The sequence below is a fragment of the Dermacentor albipictus genome, chromosome 7 (assembly GCF_038994185.2).
Source record: "Dermacentor albipictus isolate Rhodes 1998 colony chromosome 7, USDA_Dalb.pri_finalv2, whole genome shotgun sequence".
NCBI classification, from domain to species: domain Eukaryota; kingdom Metazoa; phylum Arthropoda; class Arachnida; order Ixodida; family Ixodidae; genus Dermacentor; species Dermacentor albipictus.
Window position 1 is genome coordinate 79,911,971 of NC_091827.1, and position 18,346 is coordinate 79,930,316.

General features: G+C 43.9%; 1 protein-coding gene and 1 long non-coding RNA gene across 4 annotated transcripts in view; one reads left to right on the forward strand and one right to left on the reverse strand.

The window, feature by feature from the left end:
- LOC135897098 (uncharacterized) overlaps positions 1-353 on the reverse strand; it is a 39,047-nt gene extending 38,694 nt beyond the window's left edge. For all 3 annotated transcript variants that reach the window (XR_010562908.2, XR_011507187.1, XR_011507188.1), the window contains exon 1: positions 292-353. This is a non-coding gene — a long non-coding RNA (uncharacterized lncRNA). The remainder of the gene's footprint in view (positions 1-291) is intronic.
- A 13-nt stretch (positions 354-366) lies between these two features.
- Positions 367-17,698, forward strand: LOC135897096 (uncharacterized). Its single transcript, XM_065425672.2, has 5 exons — positions 367-609; positions 12,711-12,847; positions 13,053-13,120; positions 16,394-16,480; positions 17,364-17,698. The coding sequence occupies exons 1-5, from the start codon at positions 505-507 to the stop codon at positions 17,570-17,572; spliced, it is 606 nt and encodes a 201-aa protein (XP_065281744.1). The 5' UTR covers positions 367-504; the 3' UTR covers positions 17,573-17,698.
- The last annotated feature ends 648 nt before the right edge of the window (positions 17,699-18,346 follow it).

Here is an 18,346-nt window from a genome sequence, read left to right on the forward strand (position 1 = left end):
CATGATCAGAATAAGGCTACCTCTCGCGTACACCAAACTTACTAGTTTTCTAAGCAGCAAAATAAAAAAACCTGGCGACGAGCGGCAATGAATTTGCCAGTGACTGCTACGTAGAGTCTAAAATGGCACAATTTCTCTTTTCTGCTAGGCAAAAAAGAATGCAATGAAATTTAAACTATTTCCTCTTCACAAAAACAGTCACGCGATGGACAAAATGATAATTTGTACTCTAACGCAGCAAAACATTACGTTAGCTTGTGGAAAAACGCGGGGATAGTCTGTTGTTCTTACCTTACAATACATGCGTGAACCATATGCCGACAAAACGCGCTTGAAGTTCGTCGACGCATTTGTCCTCCGTCGCCCACCTGCGAACAGTACGTTACAATAGGCAGCCAAGCTTGTTTCTCATTCTGTCTATGTGAATATATTTTCTTCCGAGTGGCTGCTCACTGAAGAATCCTGCGTAATATCGTTTGCGTGGATAATTTCCCAGTGGGGAACATGACAGAAAAGAATCTTCTTGCTGTCATTCTATTAGCCACAACATTGACAGTGCTGGAGTCTAAATTTACCTTTTTCAGAAGAAGGAGTATCAGTATGCACAAGGTAAGGTTTCGAGACTAGAATGATTTCCAAATTACAGAAGAAAGTTTTAAGCGTTTTTTCCTAGTGCTCGTTGTTGTCGACACCATCCTTGCAAGATTGATTTTCTATGCCTCCTTGCAATAACCTTGTAATACAACAGCTGCAACTCAGGATTTTGACTTTTCATCTTCACGATGCAAAATATTGCAAATATCCATAGGCCGCACAAATAATCAGAATGTTTCGAACTTCTGCGTGCGCAAAAACCGATTTTGCATACCAGATCCCAGAGCTGTGGCTTATATTATTTCTGAGAAAGAATCTGCAGACCTTGCGGCAGTGTCTCGACAGGTTATAACTGTTCGCGACTAGATCAGAAGCCGATAATTTACTAGGCAACGTTATGAAGATGCGGTTTGTTTCTGAGAAGCCGTGCATTATTCTATCGCAAAGCCCTTCGAGCCATGCTAAACTGCCGTTTTCTCGCTAAGTGTATGCACCGTTAACATATCAATCCAAGCTACAAGTTACGTAGCGTATATAAGTTGTTTGAAACATACAAGAAAATAGTAAGGTTCAAACTCCAAAAATAAGGCTGGGCTGATGGGCACGCTCGACGTCCTCCTTCAACGTTTGTCACAGGTACGTGAGATGAATTCAGAAGTTTTTATGGAAGCATGTCCGCATATCTAGGACGCTATAACATAAAGCTATTCCAAACTTTTCTATTCTACTTCTGCAATGATCCCTCCACGATTCGCAAAAAATGCAAAGACAAGACTTTGCGCCTGTCTGTCACGCGACATCGCAAAAACAGTCAAAACGCCCCATCAGATATATGTGCACACCATTAGGCATGGTTAGAACAAACGAAAGGAAAATAATTTCGCACTTGACGCCTTTTTGGCCATTAGCGAAGAAGGCGTCGCATAAGCAATTGCTATGGGTTAAACCTTTTCGGCCTACGTCCACTTTACCTGCCTGAAACGCGGCGTAACAAAAACATGAAAACTCACCACGTCAATGTGACGTCTACGCGTTAAAGAGGCATTGTTATGCCGAACAAAGCTAAAAGCTTTTCAGAACGGCCAGAGATTGCTCCGTTCGAAAAGGAATAGAAGATGGCTGCCCGCCTATCGCTACGACACTGGCTACTGTGAGCTGGATTTGGCTAGTGCGAGTTGGCTACTGTGAGCATGGATTTATTTCCGTATAATAGGAGATTGTGCGTGGCAGTAAACGGTAATGGAGGCCTTTCGGCACGCATACGCCATCACTCCGCCAACTCTACTTTTCAGAGGATCTGTTTTAACGGGAAGTTCAACCTTACGTTGCACGCTACTGCGGTTATGTACCAACCTCCGTAAGCGCAGTAAGGGTAAGCGAAACAATCGCAGACGCCGGCGCTACACTCCTCATCCGCCTGTATACATCTCATCGCTACCCTCCTCATCTGGCTCCATCGAAACTCTATCCATTTGAGCATGTGCATCGGCTTTTCTCAACCAATTAGATAAAAAAGTGATGCATGTGGGCAATGCTATTGATACTGAAGGCAAAAGAAAGTCACATCCTATAAACGAGAAGCTCGTTTGATTGGGCTTTTCAAACAACGCTGCAGGTTACCGCGCGATACTTTCCTCAGTGTTTATGTAATGTTGATGTTAGGAAATTGGAATAAAAACAGATTCGAATATAGGGTTATATAAGTTATAGGGTCCCTAAATGGTTTTGCCATGATTCAATTTGGGAAACGCTGAGCAGCTAAATACGTATTTCCTCCGCATCAATACTAAGCGCTAAAGCATTGTGGGCAGCGTGCCTTCCTTGCGCATTGACAGGGAAGTCAATCTGGCTCTATTGCAGCTATAAGGAGCCAGTTGTATGAGTGTTAAACAAGCTATCTACTACAAGTGGAATTTAAGTACGGTCACTGCTACCATGAAGAAGCGGCCGATACACCAACATACCATGCTTGTTGGTGTGAGGAAACCATTAAGCACCTAATGTGTATCTACCCTCGCTTCGACATCCGGCAACTCTCTCTCGCCGAAGAAATTCAAACCTGATGGAACCGAAACCATGTGCGCTATAACGTAAAAGTATTCCAAACTTTTCTATTCTAATTCTGCAGTCAGCCCGCCGCGATAGGTAGAAAACCTCTCGAACCACCCGCACATGACCTGTCTATCACGCGATGTCACGAAAACCGCGATAGCTCCCCATCTGATATGATGTGTGCACACTGATACGCATGATTTGAACGAACCAAAGAAAAAGTTATTTCTGATTCAACGCCTTTTCACCATTACCCTCGGCTATTGGTCAAAAGTTTGCGTGCTTCACCCACTACACCTTCATGTGTCGCGACGTCATGAAACTGCAAAAACTCACCGCGTCAAAGTGAAGTGTACACGTTAGAGAAGCATTAATATGCCGAACAAAACTGAATTTTCTTGTGAATCGCCAGAGGCTGCCCTGTTCCGAAAGGAATAAAAGATGGCTGCCGGCGATGGCTCAGGTACTGGCGACTTGCACCTGCCGGAGAGCATGGGTTCATTTCCGTACAATGAAGCTTTTTGCGTGACCGTGTAACGTTTGCAAGCACGCTCGGCACAATTCCGACTTCATTCTGCCAGCTCTTCTTTGATGAGGATCCGTTTTAGCATCATTTTTAGGCTTCCGTTATATGCCACCGCGATTTTCCACCGGCACCGCAAGCTAAGTAAGGGAAAGCAGACCGATCGCAGATGCTGGCACCACCCTCTTCATCCGGTTCTCGATGTTCAGTGCAGTGGCTCGGCCACAACGAATCTCTCTCCACTTAAGCGTGCTCTTAGCCTCGTGTCAGCCAATTAGACAAGGCAAGCCGCTCAGTGCAGGCAATGTTACTCGTTTTTGTAGCATTCAAAAGTCACCTCCTGTGAACGAGGATCTCGTGTGAGTGGTCTGCTCAGGCAACTCTGCGGGCGACCGCCCGATGCATCCGTCTGTGGTTCCGCAAATTTCACGTCAGGAGAGATTCGAATAAAAACATGTTAGAATTGTTTTACATTAGAGGGCCCTAATTCATAGTCAAATACCCTCGGACCGTGCCACATCAATCTTTAATGCAAAGTACAATATATGAACTGGTGCAGTTCTGGCGTGCACCTGACTGACCTGACCATTCATTAGATTCATCCCCCTAGCTCAGAATGCTCAATTTCTCTTCCTTTCCTTTTGTATTTTACGTGTCACACCAAGTATAGGGTTGCAAGCCAAACGCTCGTTTGAATGACTTCGCTGCATTACCTGTCTTTTCTTTCTTTATATTTCTAACTCTAAACAACCGTGTTTATTGTCCCTAAATATGAGTAATAGTTGATAATAGTCGACAAGTACTGCATCAAAATTATTCAAATCTTGTATGATACGCTGTCAATAAACAACATTTGGGAAGTCGCGAACTGGTTTGTTTACTTTAAATATTGCCAATATTTGTCATGAGCTCAATGATACTCGTACGAAATCCCTAAAAACCTCTGAAACACTTCTCTGTAAACTTGGAAAGCTTTTCAAAAGCTCTAGTACTAACTAAAATAACAGAACAGCTCATCAGCACTCCAGAAACCCAGCATTCCATCGAATTCCAGCGGATGGAATGCCGTATAGGCGGGTGCTGGCTGCATCACCATACTTTTGAAAAAAAGGCATTTGTCACATGACTAACACCCCACGAAAAGCTCGAAAACCATACTAAAAACGTGAAGGAAAGACTCATGAGAAATTGGTCCTTACCAGGTAACAGCTACGTGAAAATTTTCTAGGCACCAAACGTGAGAAAATTTCCAGCCTGTATCAGTGCCACCTGTTTTTTTTCTAAACTTTTCGAGAATCTGATCTTAAGATACCTAAGTTCATTTACCGATTGAATTCATTAGTTCTGCCCAATTTCGTTTTCGCAGAAGTACGTCAACTAAATAAGCCCTGCGGACCCAAAAACAATTCATATAAAGAAAATCGAGGAGAAAAACGTGGCACTTAGAATTTTCCTTGATTTTCCCAAGGCCCTTCACTTATTAGAAATCGCATGCGAGGAAAGTCGATCATTAGGGTATTCAAGGTACAGCTAATTCCCTCCGTGCATGTTATCTGCAACATAGGTCTCAATTCATAGGCTGGCTGGTGCTCATGATTAGGCCAAACCTGCAACAACAGGCGACCTGAAGGGTAAATACTGAGTCTTTATCTTTTCATATTATTTTACATATATAATATTACTAGAATCGCCTTCCTATTGCGACAGTACTAGAGGCCATCAAGTCAGCTGACCTTGAAGGTACGAAAATGATGCTTCGCTTACGAAGTACTGCTGTTCCTGCACCATGTCATCAGCAAGTGAGGAGTCCTTCCTGATCGTCAGAAAATGGCTGACATCGCAGACTTTCGGCCAGCTCGTCGACAAGAGGGTAGAGCGCATCTTTCTTGGTCCGTGTGTCTACTATAGGCACTTTTTCAACACCTTCTTTCACATCACCGCCCCTCTGACTTTTCTAACAAAATCCTGCACCGAATTTATGTGGCAAACAGCGCCAGTCGAGATATTAGAAAAACTAAACGAACGCCAGCAGTCACTTCGACGAAAACGCCCATACCGAAATCCACACCGACGCAAGCAGCCTAGACCTCGACGCTGTCCTAGTCCGGAGAAAACTCGCACTTTAAAGGGTCATATCTTAAGCTAGAGGATAGCTGTCGAAAGCGGTGTCCAATTATTAAACGATGAAAAAGGCATGTCTTCGTATTAGTTGGTCTACCACGAAATTTCACTCTTACCTAAAGGGCAGCCCGTTCAAACTCTTAATCGATCATCTAAACTGTGTTGACTACCAATTTAGAGGACTTTTCAGGTCGCCTAGCAGAATGCAGCCTTAGAGTGGAAGAATTGGACATCACCTGACTTACACGCCGGGAACAAGACGCTATGATCCCGAATGCCACCCACACGCTCCTACTGACCCGCCGCCGACCAGAACGACGACTCATTCCTGTAGGCAATAAGTACCGACATCTACGCCAAACATCTGCAAGATGACCCCAAGCCACAAAGCCTTGCCGAGCTTTTGGAATGCTCAGCCGAATTCGCTCCAACGGTATTTCGGCGCGGGTGGTCCTCGTTATCATTCGTAAACGGCGTCTTCATAAATAAAGACTTCTCGTCAGTGCGTGCCAACTAACTTCTGCTTTGACCTTCAGCGCTGAAGCCAGAGTCCATACTCGCCCTTCATAGTGACTAAATGATAGATCACACTGCATTTTACCGTTCACTCGCGATGATTGAGGAGAAGTATTTCTAGCCACGTCTGAAGGTGGATGTCGCCAATTACGCCAAGACGTGCCAAGACTGCCTCGTTGCCGACCATTTCAGCAGATCGGGATAGATTTGTTGGTGCCCTTCGTGATGTCATTATCTGGAAAGAAAAGCTTCGTTGAGGTAACCGACTACATTACCCGCTAGGCGGTAACAAAGCCCTGCCCAAAGGTAGTGCTGCGGGAGTCGCTAAATTCTTAGTCGAGAACATCCTGCTGGGAGAAGGTGCCCCAGATGACATTGAAATGGCTTTTACAGCTGAACTTACTCAGTCTATCCTGCAATATAGCCAGTCAAGGCACCGGAGTACAGCCGCCTACGTAAACCTCTAACGAATGGTTTAACGGAACGCATCAACAAGACGCTTCCCGACATGTGAACGATGTACGTCGACGTCGAGCACAAGACGTGGGATGCCGTCCTTCTGTGCAAACTTCTGCGTACAACACGGCCGTGCAAGAAAGAGCGCAGGTCCCGCCTTTATACTGGTTAAACGGAAGAACCCGACGAAGGGTCACGATACCATGCTTTCACACGTTCTCAACGAAAAAAGTCACTGACGATAACGATACTCCCTAATGCGAAATTTGAGCTCAGATCCCTATGTGTTTCTGTTTCGTGATATATTGGCTGGCGCTTGTAATATGTCCCGTGGATGAATAAGGATGACCGTTGGCGTGGACTGTTGTGGCGTTGTCATTTGTGTCGCTTGATCTGCCATTGTGGCGGCAGCCAGATGACACAAGCTGCGAAGTTCCATGATTTTATCTCTTAGCTTCACCAAAAATGTTGCACGAAGAGAAAGGCCCGCGATTGTAGAATAATGTATATTTTCAAGCGATATGTATGGTGCTCAGGCGACCGCCAGAGTCTTCGTCTTCCTCTGCTTTGTGTCACCTACTTCGTTCTCTTCAAAGTAACTATATTTTGATAAGGGACATTTTGACAGCCACAATACACTCAACTTGAATGTCAGCGTTTGATGGTCATTGTACCGTTCTTCGGCAATTTCTGTCACCCCTTTCAGGCACTGACACTTGGCACGTAGCAATTCGAAAGTATTATCATATATAGAGTTGTGCCTGTTGGTAGTATTACCTGCCACCGTTTTTATTCGACGAGTGTTCAGTAGATGGTACTAGATCGGTTACAGTCATTTTACAATATCTTCATTTCGGTGTAATTTGTCTGCCTACAAAAAGCTAAATGGTTGTACAGCTTATCAGTTTAAACATTTGCGCCGTAATCTCATTTTACTAGCAGTACATTATGTTGGTAACCTAAAGTTGACGTACCCACATACCAACGAGGTGGCAGTGACAAAACAAAAAGCATTGCAGAGATGATAACTAAATGTCCTTTCGAACACTGTAAACCACATCTGAATCTGAGACACCACTAAGAAGCACAAGCAGCTTCAGTCAATATGTGAGGTTCCTCGCGCTAACAAAGGTGATGAGGTTTATCAAATCCTCAAGCCTGGAATACGTACCGATAAAAGGCAACCACCATCAAGTTCACTACACCGGAATATCAGACACTTACCGAAAATAAGAACAAATTATTGAAAACAAACATTCATATATCAGTCGATAGGAAATAATAAACAAGGTAGGAGAACTGTTAAATTCTAGCGCTTCAAAACGCGCCTTTAAAAATAGCTTAGTGTATTATTACTCGCCGGTGACATTTTCTTTCACTAATCATTGATATTTTCTCTTTATTGCATCTGTATGTATGCTTGTATGACCTAACAAAGAGTGCATACAGATAGCATCTGTGCTAATGTTAATGCGGCTTCACCATTCCAATGAAGAAGTATTGTAATCATTTTTGTTACTGAAATTCGGTTCTCCTGTGCGAAATTTGTGTGCGTTTTGTATAGATTAATTTGTACCGATTATAACCGCTGTTGTGACTATCGGGTCTGGGACCTTTGTCAGGCCTTCGTGTCTTTAGTCCCAGTCTCCGCTCACTCGGAGAAGAAATATGGTCGATTCATTCATTCATTCAAGTAGCATTTCGTTAAGACTTGTCGTAACAATGTGCAGTGTGCGACGAAAATGCGGCCGAATTCGCAAACGTGTGTCAAACTTCGTGCTTTCGTGATCTGATGTAGTCAGCTTCACTGATGTCACAGAGGGTCTTATAAAATAGGTCTGGTGCAATTTGTTTTCAGTCCAGTTTTCTAACGTTAATATTGCGTAACCGCTGATCTAAGCATTGAGGTAATATGTACACTTGTTTGAACCGCCCGTTCAAATGCTCTCTTCATTTGTAGTAAGTGACTTTGTTTGCTTGCTTGCTTTCACCGCTAATCGCATTGCCTGCTTTGAGGCGCTTTTCCTTGTTTAGCTTGCGGTGGCGTGAGAAAAATGGCGGCAGCGTGGAATTTATTGCTCAAATGGCCTCTAAAACGGATCCTCAGGGAATAAAATTGGCCGGCCAATGTTGTATACGGGCTAGAGGGCTTGAACAAGATAATACTGCTACATAGAATTTTCATTTTAGACAAATGAAGCTCTTCTGCTCGGCAGCTCCGAGGAGCCAGTGCCACAGCGGTCGGTAGGCAGACGTCCTCTATTCCTTTTGGACCGAGTCCTTCTTTGTTTATTATGGAAAAAAGTTCTGGTTGGTTCTGCATTTGAGTCATTATTGAGGCGTATAGGTCCCGTTCCCGCGATGATTTTTCGCGATCTTCCGAGTTCACTCTCCATAAAGGCGAAGCGGCTGCAGCACGAATACCCGCCGTGGTTGCTCAGTGGCTGTGGAGTTGGGCTGCTGAGCACGAGGTCGCGGGATCGAATCCCGGCCATGGCGGGATTCCATCCTGACGTGGCCGGGATGGGGGCCAGATGCGAAAACACCCGTGTACTTAGATTTAGGTGCACGTTAAAGAACCCCAGGGGGTCGAAATTTCCGGAGTCCTCCACTACGGCGTGCCTCCTAATCAGAAAGTGGTTTGGCACGTATAACCCTATATTCTATTTATTTTTTGCAGCACGAAAATATTTCCGCCAATCTCCAAGGGCTCATTGCACAAATGGAATACAAAATGTTCAGAATATATTTAAGTTGTAGCGCCCGTGTTCTAACATGAGCGTCCTAATTCGCTCATGTGCCGACCACAACCCAGAATTCTAGCGAAAAAGCTGGCGGAATCACTACGACTGCAGTGAATTGCGCAAGAAGACTGGGGTCTCCGCCATACTCACATAAGATAATGCACCTCCTGCTCCACCGGAGGAGACAGATGCCTCTCTCCTATCTTAATATTCTGCACTCATCGTGCCTGCAATAGTATTGTTGCCAGAAGTGGGCGCATCAGCCGGTACACGGCCCCGAAGAATGCGCCTGCACGTTTCCGTTTCTCGACTTAGTAGTTGCTTGTTAAGGCACTAGTACGTAGTTTGGCAAGTGCTCGGAGAATCCGCATAAATATGCCGCCACCTTTATATGATAGAGACCTTCTGGGGGCGCGACTGTTACCCCCAGATCCCGTAACGAAGAATACGCTCGCGAGCAAGTAACGCGACAAGAGAACACGCTAGCCCGCTCGACATGATCGGCCGCGGTATCGGCTCTTTTCGAGATCGCGCGGCGCTATGTCGGGCCAATCTAAATTAACAGTGGCCACCGCGGCTGTCTATGCGCGTTATATGGGCACTATTCTTCGCGGCTTGAAGTGGAACATCTGCATGTGCTACCTCGACGTTGTCGATGTCGACAACGTCGACATCGACATCGACATTGAACACAATTCACGCCTGTATACTGTCTCGAATTGCATTAGAAACGGTGCCGTAGTTTTAAACTCAAAGAAGTACCACTTCTGACCTCACGAAACCCTTGTGCTTGGGCATTTCGCCCATAATTATGCATCTGCCCTGACTCCTACAAGGCAGCAGCTGTTGAAACGTTTTGCAAACTGCGGTCTGTCAAGCAGCTCCGCAGTTGTCATGCGCTTTGTTTGTATTTCGGCCGCTTTATTCCCAAATGTGCCGACGTCACGTATTCTCTCCCATGACTACTACGAAAGACGTCCTCTTTGAGCGGACTTCGCACTGCTACTCTACTTTTTGTCAGTTGAAGTTTCTGCTGACCTCATGACCTATTATTCAGCATTCCAATCCCTCATCTCTGACGGAACTTCATACGGATGCCAGTGGCATAGGTGCTGGTGCCGTTTCTAATTGAACACTGCGGTGACTACGAACACTTGATCCCGTATGCCAGTCGCTCGTCAAGCAGGAACGAGAAGAATTACACTGTCACGGAACAAGAATGTCTTGCAGTAATACTTGTGGTTCAGCGGTTTTGATTTTATATGTATAGACGCCCATCACAGTTGTCAACGACCACCACTCAATGTGTTGGCTTTAAGCCCTGTTGTCCCTTGCGAATTGGCACTTGAATTGGCACTCCGCCTAAAGGCATACAGCTCCACCATCGCTTATAAGATCGCTTGACGATATGCTGACGTGGACTGCCTTTCACACATGCAACTTAGCACTACTGACTTTGATACCGACAGCTTCGATTAGCTTGTGGCTTCAGTGTCGCTAAAGTTTCCCAATTTTGACAGTTTGAAAGACGTACAGTGAAGGGACACTAAATCGAAACCACTCCTTACCGCTACGACCACCTCTACAACAGTAGACCATTTTTGTTTACGTGATGGACTCTCGCATAAGAACTTTCCTAGGACTGGCGCACGTTTTCTCTTTGTGGTTCCGGAGGGCCTACGCACAGTGATTATAAATGCCACGCACCGCTACCCGGGGACTGGCCATATAGGTTCGGCGAGGACGCTCGCCCGGATTAAGGAATGTTGTTATTGACCTGCAATGCGATAGTCTCTTGAAACGTATGTGGCCAGCTGCTTGCAGTGTCAGTGCCACAAAATTCCATCAACGGCTCCAGCGGATATCGCCTCGAGGCACGCCTTTCCAGCAAGTGGGCATTGACTTTGCTGGCCCTCTTTCAAAATCAGCGAAGGGCGATTGTTGCATAATTGTTTGCGTCGACTACCTAATAAGCTAATACGAGAGGCCGACCGTGCCCTCCGCAAGTGCCATTGGCGTTTCAACGTCCCTTCTGCAAAATGTCAACCTCCGACATGGTCTGCCTAGCGTGATCATCAGTGACCGTGGACGACAATTCGAATGTCGTAGAGACGCTGTGCCGTTGTGTGAATACCACTTGCCTCACTGCGCACCATACCATCCACAAAGGAATGGGTTTGCGGAGCGCACCAACCGACAATTATAAACATGCCATCTATGCGTATTTCATCCGACCACAAGAACTGGGATAACGATCTGCTCTTTATTACGTACGCGTTCAGCACAGCCAAGCACGAGACAACCAGCCTTTTCTTCCCGCTGTACGCACGCCTACCACGGCGCGCAATCGACACTATCTTCCCTTTCTGTATATATAGTCACATAAACACTATTGTTACCGAGACCTTCTGCCTCACCGAACAGGTGCGTCGTATTGCTTGTTTACACACTTTGACATCGCACGACAGATCAAACGCACGCTGCGACATATGCCACCATCCCGTGAACTATTGTCCTGGAGATTTATGTGCGGCTGTGCACTCCTGCACGGAAACGGGGGCATGCCAAAAGCTTTTAGCCACCTGTGATCGACCTTTTGCTTTTTCTCAACAGACTCACGGAGGTCTCCTATAACATTGCTCGCCTCACAGCGAGTGGTAGAAGAGCTGCCACGACCTAAGTGGTCCATGTCGCCCGCTTGAAAGAGTTGACATCAAGACAAATGAACTGACTCGCCCGGCGGGCTTTGTCTGCGTGACATACGCGACACAAAAATGAAGACCGCTGAACGTGCTAGCGGCTCTAAGCTTGGAAAGAGGAAGAGGGTGACGTTGGGATCTTCAGCCAGCTGGCTGCTCTCGAGCTCACCTTGGTGACCTAAAATAAATGGGCCTGTTCAGCCGTAAGGGTGATAGACGGTCTCCTTCGCGCGCAACGATATTGAGAGCAACCTCATTGCTATTTCATTAGTAGGGTATGATATGGACAGAAAAACTTCCGAACTTTCACCATTACAAATGTCAGAAAATGGCTACGCGTGTGCATTCCTATATCAATATGAAGTGGTGAAGCATCATGTCATGTAATCTGCTTGTATATCTATTGACACTTTATTACGAGCGCCTTAAAATGTGCCGATGAATAGCAGTGCATTATTTGTATGAGCCTTGTAGAATGCCTCAAGAAGTGTGTGGCGCCAATGTCAATAGATCCAAATACATTGACCGCTTTGACTTTGCCTGCTCGCGAAGCAATCTCTGTCAGAAAATATTTGTGAAGGTTCAAAAGTAGGGCAAATAAACCAAAAACAGTCGATCGCAGACGTATAGTTGTAAGACCCAAATAAAATTAAACAGGCAGGGTGTGTATACTTACTATGGGAAAGAAAAGAAGCTTAGCAAGTATTCTAAACATGGCATGTCATTGTGAAGTTTCGTGCATACGCGACCAGTCTCATGAAACAACTTCAGTTGAAAGGCAAGCTCTTCATGTGCTACAGCACAATGTAGTGAAAAATAACAGCACGTGCGTTCTTTCCCTGGTGCGCCAACCACATGCATATAATGGCGCAGCAACATCCGGCAAACACGCTTCACTGTGCGCCAAGCTTGTAGGTGCGTTTACAATTTATGAACGAAAAAGCCTAACATAGGACTATATTTTAAACAGTGTACTGATGTGGGCGTTTTATATTCGAATTTCAGTTCCTAGATGTCAAGGAACCTATATGGACGTACACTACAAGCAGGCGTACGGACATTTTGTGTGAAGTGGATGTAGTGAAGAATATAACAGCCAGCTCTGTATTTTTCACACGATTCTCGTACGACCGCAAAGGAAGGTATTGTAATCTTCTTGTTATTTCAAGGTGTACGTTGGAAACACCTTTTCATTTTGGAAAAGAAGACTTACCAACGTGTGTTAAATACAGGAACTTGAAAAATGACCACAGCAACGCTGTTTATACGCATTTTGTTAAAGCGGAAAATTTGTAACGACGTGTTTTCATTCAAACCACACCGACATGTGCGCCTTCTTTTTTATAGAACATCTGGCAACTTGGAGGGAATATTCAACCAGCGCCGAAAGAAGTACATGCTAGTGCACACTCAAGGTATTTATAAAAGCAGCACTAATATTTTCGATGTAAAACTTGGTATACATGTAGTATTTTCAACTGCTTGAGTAGTACGATGGATCTGAAATTTATATTTGTATTCAACGAACTCGCCGGCTGCATAGTTCGTGAACTTTACAACTAACTGCCATTTACATTGGCTTGTCCATTGCAGACGCGTCATCGTGAAATCTATGGTAATTATTTAACTCTTCGCTACGTTTATGAATTCCCGCCAGTTGTAGAAAAACAGAGCGCTACTGTATTTAAGAAATAATAAAGGGTTCTGCTTAAGGTTAACTTCCATGGCTTGCGACCATGCACTTAGATAAAGGAAATGGGCGAAAAGAAGGCTTATGGAGTTCACGAAATTGGACGGAGGCGCTGAGGAAATTGCCTGTAAGACAGACTTTTCGCTGATCCATGCAGGAATCCAAGTATTATACGCACTCTCCTGAAATCGGATATCTTCTTACGAATGGCCCAGTACGAAGTCCCAATATGGCGTTTAAACAGATTTTGCATGTTCATCCAACGCCTGTCATTACAGCGCCTACTTATTTTATATTAGCCCACATTGGCATGCGTAGACGTTACTTTAAATAAATCCCATACAATCGCAGCTCGAGAATGTGCACGCTGAAGTACATACACAAACACATGGGTGAAAATTATCCGATACTAGGAAGGGGGAGGTGAAGGGTAAACAATGTACGCATGACTTCGCCGAATGCCTTGCGTCATTCGGAATGACATGGCAGAGTGAATCCTGTGGAAGTGGCTACATCAAGTGCACAGTTCTAACCAGCGTTGTTCTGTCATTGTTCTTATAGACATAGAGCGACGAAAAGGTTGGTTGCAGAGCTGGAAAATGGAGACGGACATAAGCGCAATCAGTAGAGCAAGTGCACAGGTCAAGTGCCAGAAAACCTCAAAACTACAGTGACGCATGCTTGGAGCGGTCTTCAGAAATGTGCGGCAATAGAAATCTTAGTATTGTTAACCGGTAAATTTCGCAAAGGAAGGAGAGGTAGTTATTGACAGCATTCAGGCGCTGTGCCAGTTTCACGAACCAAAGTCCCTGGACTATATAGGTGGCAACTAATTGCGGCGGTGCCTATTATTCCTTTTTGCGCGCTAACAATTACAACCGTTCGTTCTACGGACGGATGATATGATGCTGCCAATAAGCGAGGGTTATGAAATAAATAAATCGGTATCACTGTAATATCACTGACAACTTGGCTGCCTGTAAATTATTTCACAATAGCGTTTGATTAATGCGAAGTATTAATGTATTTTTCATATAACATCCTGCAGCGGCTGTATGCTAGTGGCCTCTTTCACGAAACACGATAATGTTTGAAACTCGTGGCCGGGCTCGGCTTTCATAATATTTACGTGCTGACATTGTAATTTAGAATACATAACTCGTACACACTAATCGCTTTTGCTGGTTGGTTGAACTAAATGTATCCATATCTTTATGCATGATGATTTATATACGACAAAAACCCTGCTAAACTTAGATAACTACAAGGGTCCGCTCGAATGTGCTTCTGTTCAGCTCCGTTTTTGCCAGGAATGCTGTGGAGGCCCACATTTCAACAGACATACACTCCCAGTTTCGCTCGTATCTGTGCCAGTGGATATGTGAAGCTACATATAGATGCATATGTTTATGCAAATACATATCGACAGAAATACCTAAAAATGCACATATCGTCAGCGGAATAAACATTCGCTTCAAAACATACATGATTCATAACGAGAACACTCTGCAAAACCTAACATACGTCGACTTACGTAAGTGTGAAATGAAGTTGAGCCTACTTTATTTGTTATTCATTCCAGCTCACACTCGTTTCTGTGGCAAAATGACACAATCTCTGACAGGCACCTGCGTTAAATCACCTTACTGTGCTACGGTAGCTTACTTGTCCACGTGTCGGAGGAGAGCCTGAAAAGAAAACGAGCAGCAGCAAATCTGCCCATTGCCATTGACTTAAACAGTAATATCACAAGGTTCCATCAAACTTCACCTGTTGGCATTTTGTGGTAGACCGGTCATACCTCTTCGCGGATTCTCACTCGCTTTGATCTCGGCACCCTGCTTTGAATGCAGTGAAGCGTTTTTGTATGAGCAGTCATGTAATCGTATCACTGCCCAATGAGTCTCTAGAAACTCACTTTATGGTCAGCAACTGCTAACGACACACGCAGCAGTCCATCGATTTCGCCAAAGGAGGAAGCCAGCGCGCATTTCGCTTATAGCAAAAGTGTTTATATTGATGTGGCGATGCTCGCTGTCTCATTTCTTTCCTGCATTCTCTTACGTGCGAGTTTCCAATTGAGCAAATAATGTGTGATGAGGATGATTGGAGGGTCCCCGCAGCTTAGCCTGATTTCGCGACTTACATTGCCATGTGAAAAGTGAGCGTCTATTTAACGAGGTATACAAGGTTGTTTCAGGAGATAGATGTATACATTTGTGGTCTTGAAATTCTAAGTGAATGGTCACATCATGCTTTAACATATAAATGCAGCAAAATATATTAGCGCACACTTCCTGCTGACACCGTAATTTCGATGTCCCAGGCATTGTGACGAACTGTTTAGCTTGAATCGTCATTCGCCCCCCGATTACGCAGACGCGCATTTCATTCTGCGTGTGAACGCTCTCTAAGGCTTTTCGACGATCAATTTACACTTTGAGCGCTGTTAATAATGATCAAATATGCTGCACAATTGTCAGCTAAAAAGGAACAAAAAGGTTGGGAAGCAGGCGGTGCCCTGTTATTCTAGCACGTTTAGTTTTCCTTTACCCAGTGGTTTAATTTAACTGAATCTTATCGTAACTTCCACAAGATTGTTTGCAATAAGACATGTCAATTTGTATAGGCAGCGTCCGACCCACGGAAATGCTGGAGTGTAGAGTACAAGCACTGGTAAGAAGGAAAAAAAACGATTAATAAATTAACGCAACGCAATAATTCCAATTATGTAAAAATGTTTAACTTTTGGTAGATTGTTTTATCAATAATCACGAATTCTAAGGGCTGAAGGAACAGTAAGTCGCAAGATAAAAACGAATGGTCACTCATACCCGAACCACATTTTAAAGGTGGGCGATAGGTTCATCCATCCATGAGAACAATCATTGATCCCTCCTTTATTTTGCTTTGAAATGAAATCGGACTGTAATATCGCGAGAACGAGCCGCATGTGCCGCTTCCAATTGAGCTGACACCTACTTCTAACCTATTTCAGGAGGAGCATACGATCTTCACGAGGAAGTTCTCTATATGAGTTCTGATTCTAGTTGCGCCGTTATTATGGTATCGCGATTATTTGGCGGTAAGTTTTAATGTTCAGCTTGAGCTATTCTTCTCTTTGAAAATCGGCGCTTACGCGTGTGCTTTCGAAGTGGCACGTTCGAGATATTTAGAGAGAACGCCATTAGCCATTCCTAACACGATTAGCGATTGGAATGAGCTCCCTAATGAAGTGATGGCAGCTTCTAGTTCTGAAAATGCTATTGAGAGCCATATTCTTTGATTGTTCTGTTATTATATTTCTGCACATACGCTACGTTTTTTTCTGTTTTGTTAGTTAGTTACTTTGCACTCACTTTGTTTTGTACTTCCTTAGTTTCTATTCCGCTATTGCGAATTTCAGTGCTTAAACTATGTTGTATTTACTGATGTATTGTTTTGATGTTGCTGAATATGCTTCCATTGTGACCACCTGTATTTTAACCCCCCTACGATAATGCCGTACAGGCGATGTAGGTATACCGAATAAATAAATAAATTAGCATGTGCCAGAATGTATCATTGAGCAAGCAGTAATATAACAAGGTATGTGTGTTAGACAACTGTGGTCTTGTGTTCTGTTTAGTAATATTTCAAGAGCGAGAATAGCCATTATCTACACAGGACTTCTTTTTCGTCGGCCAACATGGTACATAAGGGTCGCAATACGTACTCGTAAAGTATTCCTTCTTTTTATAGCAAACAGTCGCTATATTTCAGGTCTTCCTATCAAAAGAACATTTTCTTAATATACGACATCAGTAACAGCAGTAGGCAATGAGGACTTATTCTTGTGTTAAATAGTGCTTCGTTAGAATTTTGCATATCGTACGTACAAGTGGATTAATAACAAAATATTAACCATTTCAAAATGCGTGAGCATCTTTATAAACGCATAAATTTGACCTAATAATTTTTGTTCCTAGGTACATTCCGCAGCTACGATCTCCGAGTGATAGATTCGCTTGCTGCGTTCGGGCCCCATAAGGACTGTGTTCGAAAATTCAAGAAGCGAGACAGCCGAGGACAAGTGATTTACAGACCGCAGTGCAGTGATATACTTCATAACAAAACGCAAGCACCACTGCCGAATTCGGGGACAAATCAGAAGCCGTCGACCAATACGCACAGCTAATACTTGTTTCGTTTTTTTTTGTGACGTGTGTGCATCAATGGTTTTGTTTAACGAATATATTGGAGCTTATTTTGGTGTACAGCGTTCATATGCCGAAATACAGAACAGATGTGTAGTCTCTCGGCATACCGTTGTTATATTGTCTTCAGACTCTTTGTTTTATAGTCATATTTCTGATCATTTGCTTGTGGACCTAGTCGTTATAACTCGATAATGTAAGTAACAAAACAAGCAAAAGCTATGCACACGACCGACTTTAACTTTTATATGAATTTCTTTGTTTACTTATTGATACTGTCAGCCCATGACGGGCTACTACAGGAGTGGATTTAACATACATAAAGAGCGAAGTGCATTAGTTTACTTGAACAATGCACTAAAAAGAAGAAAAAAAATCAAATAGCACGGCTGATATGCAACACATTAAAAATATAATTACAGAGCAAGTTTGGCTTATAATATCGCAATATTACTAGAGAACATCAGGGTGCCTCAGGGTACATAAGGCAATGTATTGCTTCCAAGAATGTATTAACTGTTTTTATTTGGGCAATTGAATGAGGCAAATAGTTCCACTGCTGAATTGCCCCGGGAAAGAAACTATACCTGAAGCAGTGATTGTGCACTGTAGAAGGAGGAATACACATACTGTGTCTGTGCCGTGATGTTTCCTGTGTCTTCATTTGGAAGTACTTGTCGTATCTTATTTTGACATGGTTATGAATTACTAAGAACAGGAACTTAAGCGTTTCATACTGGGCATGTTTTTGTATA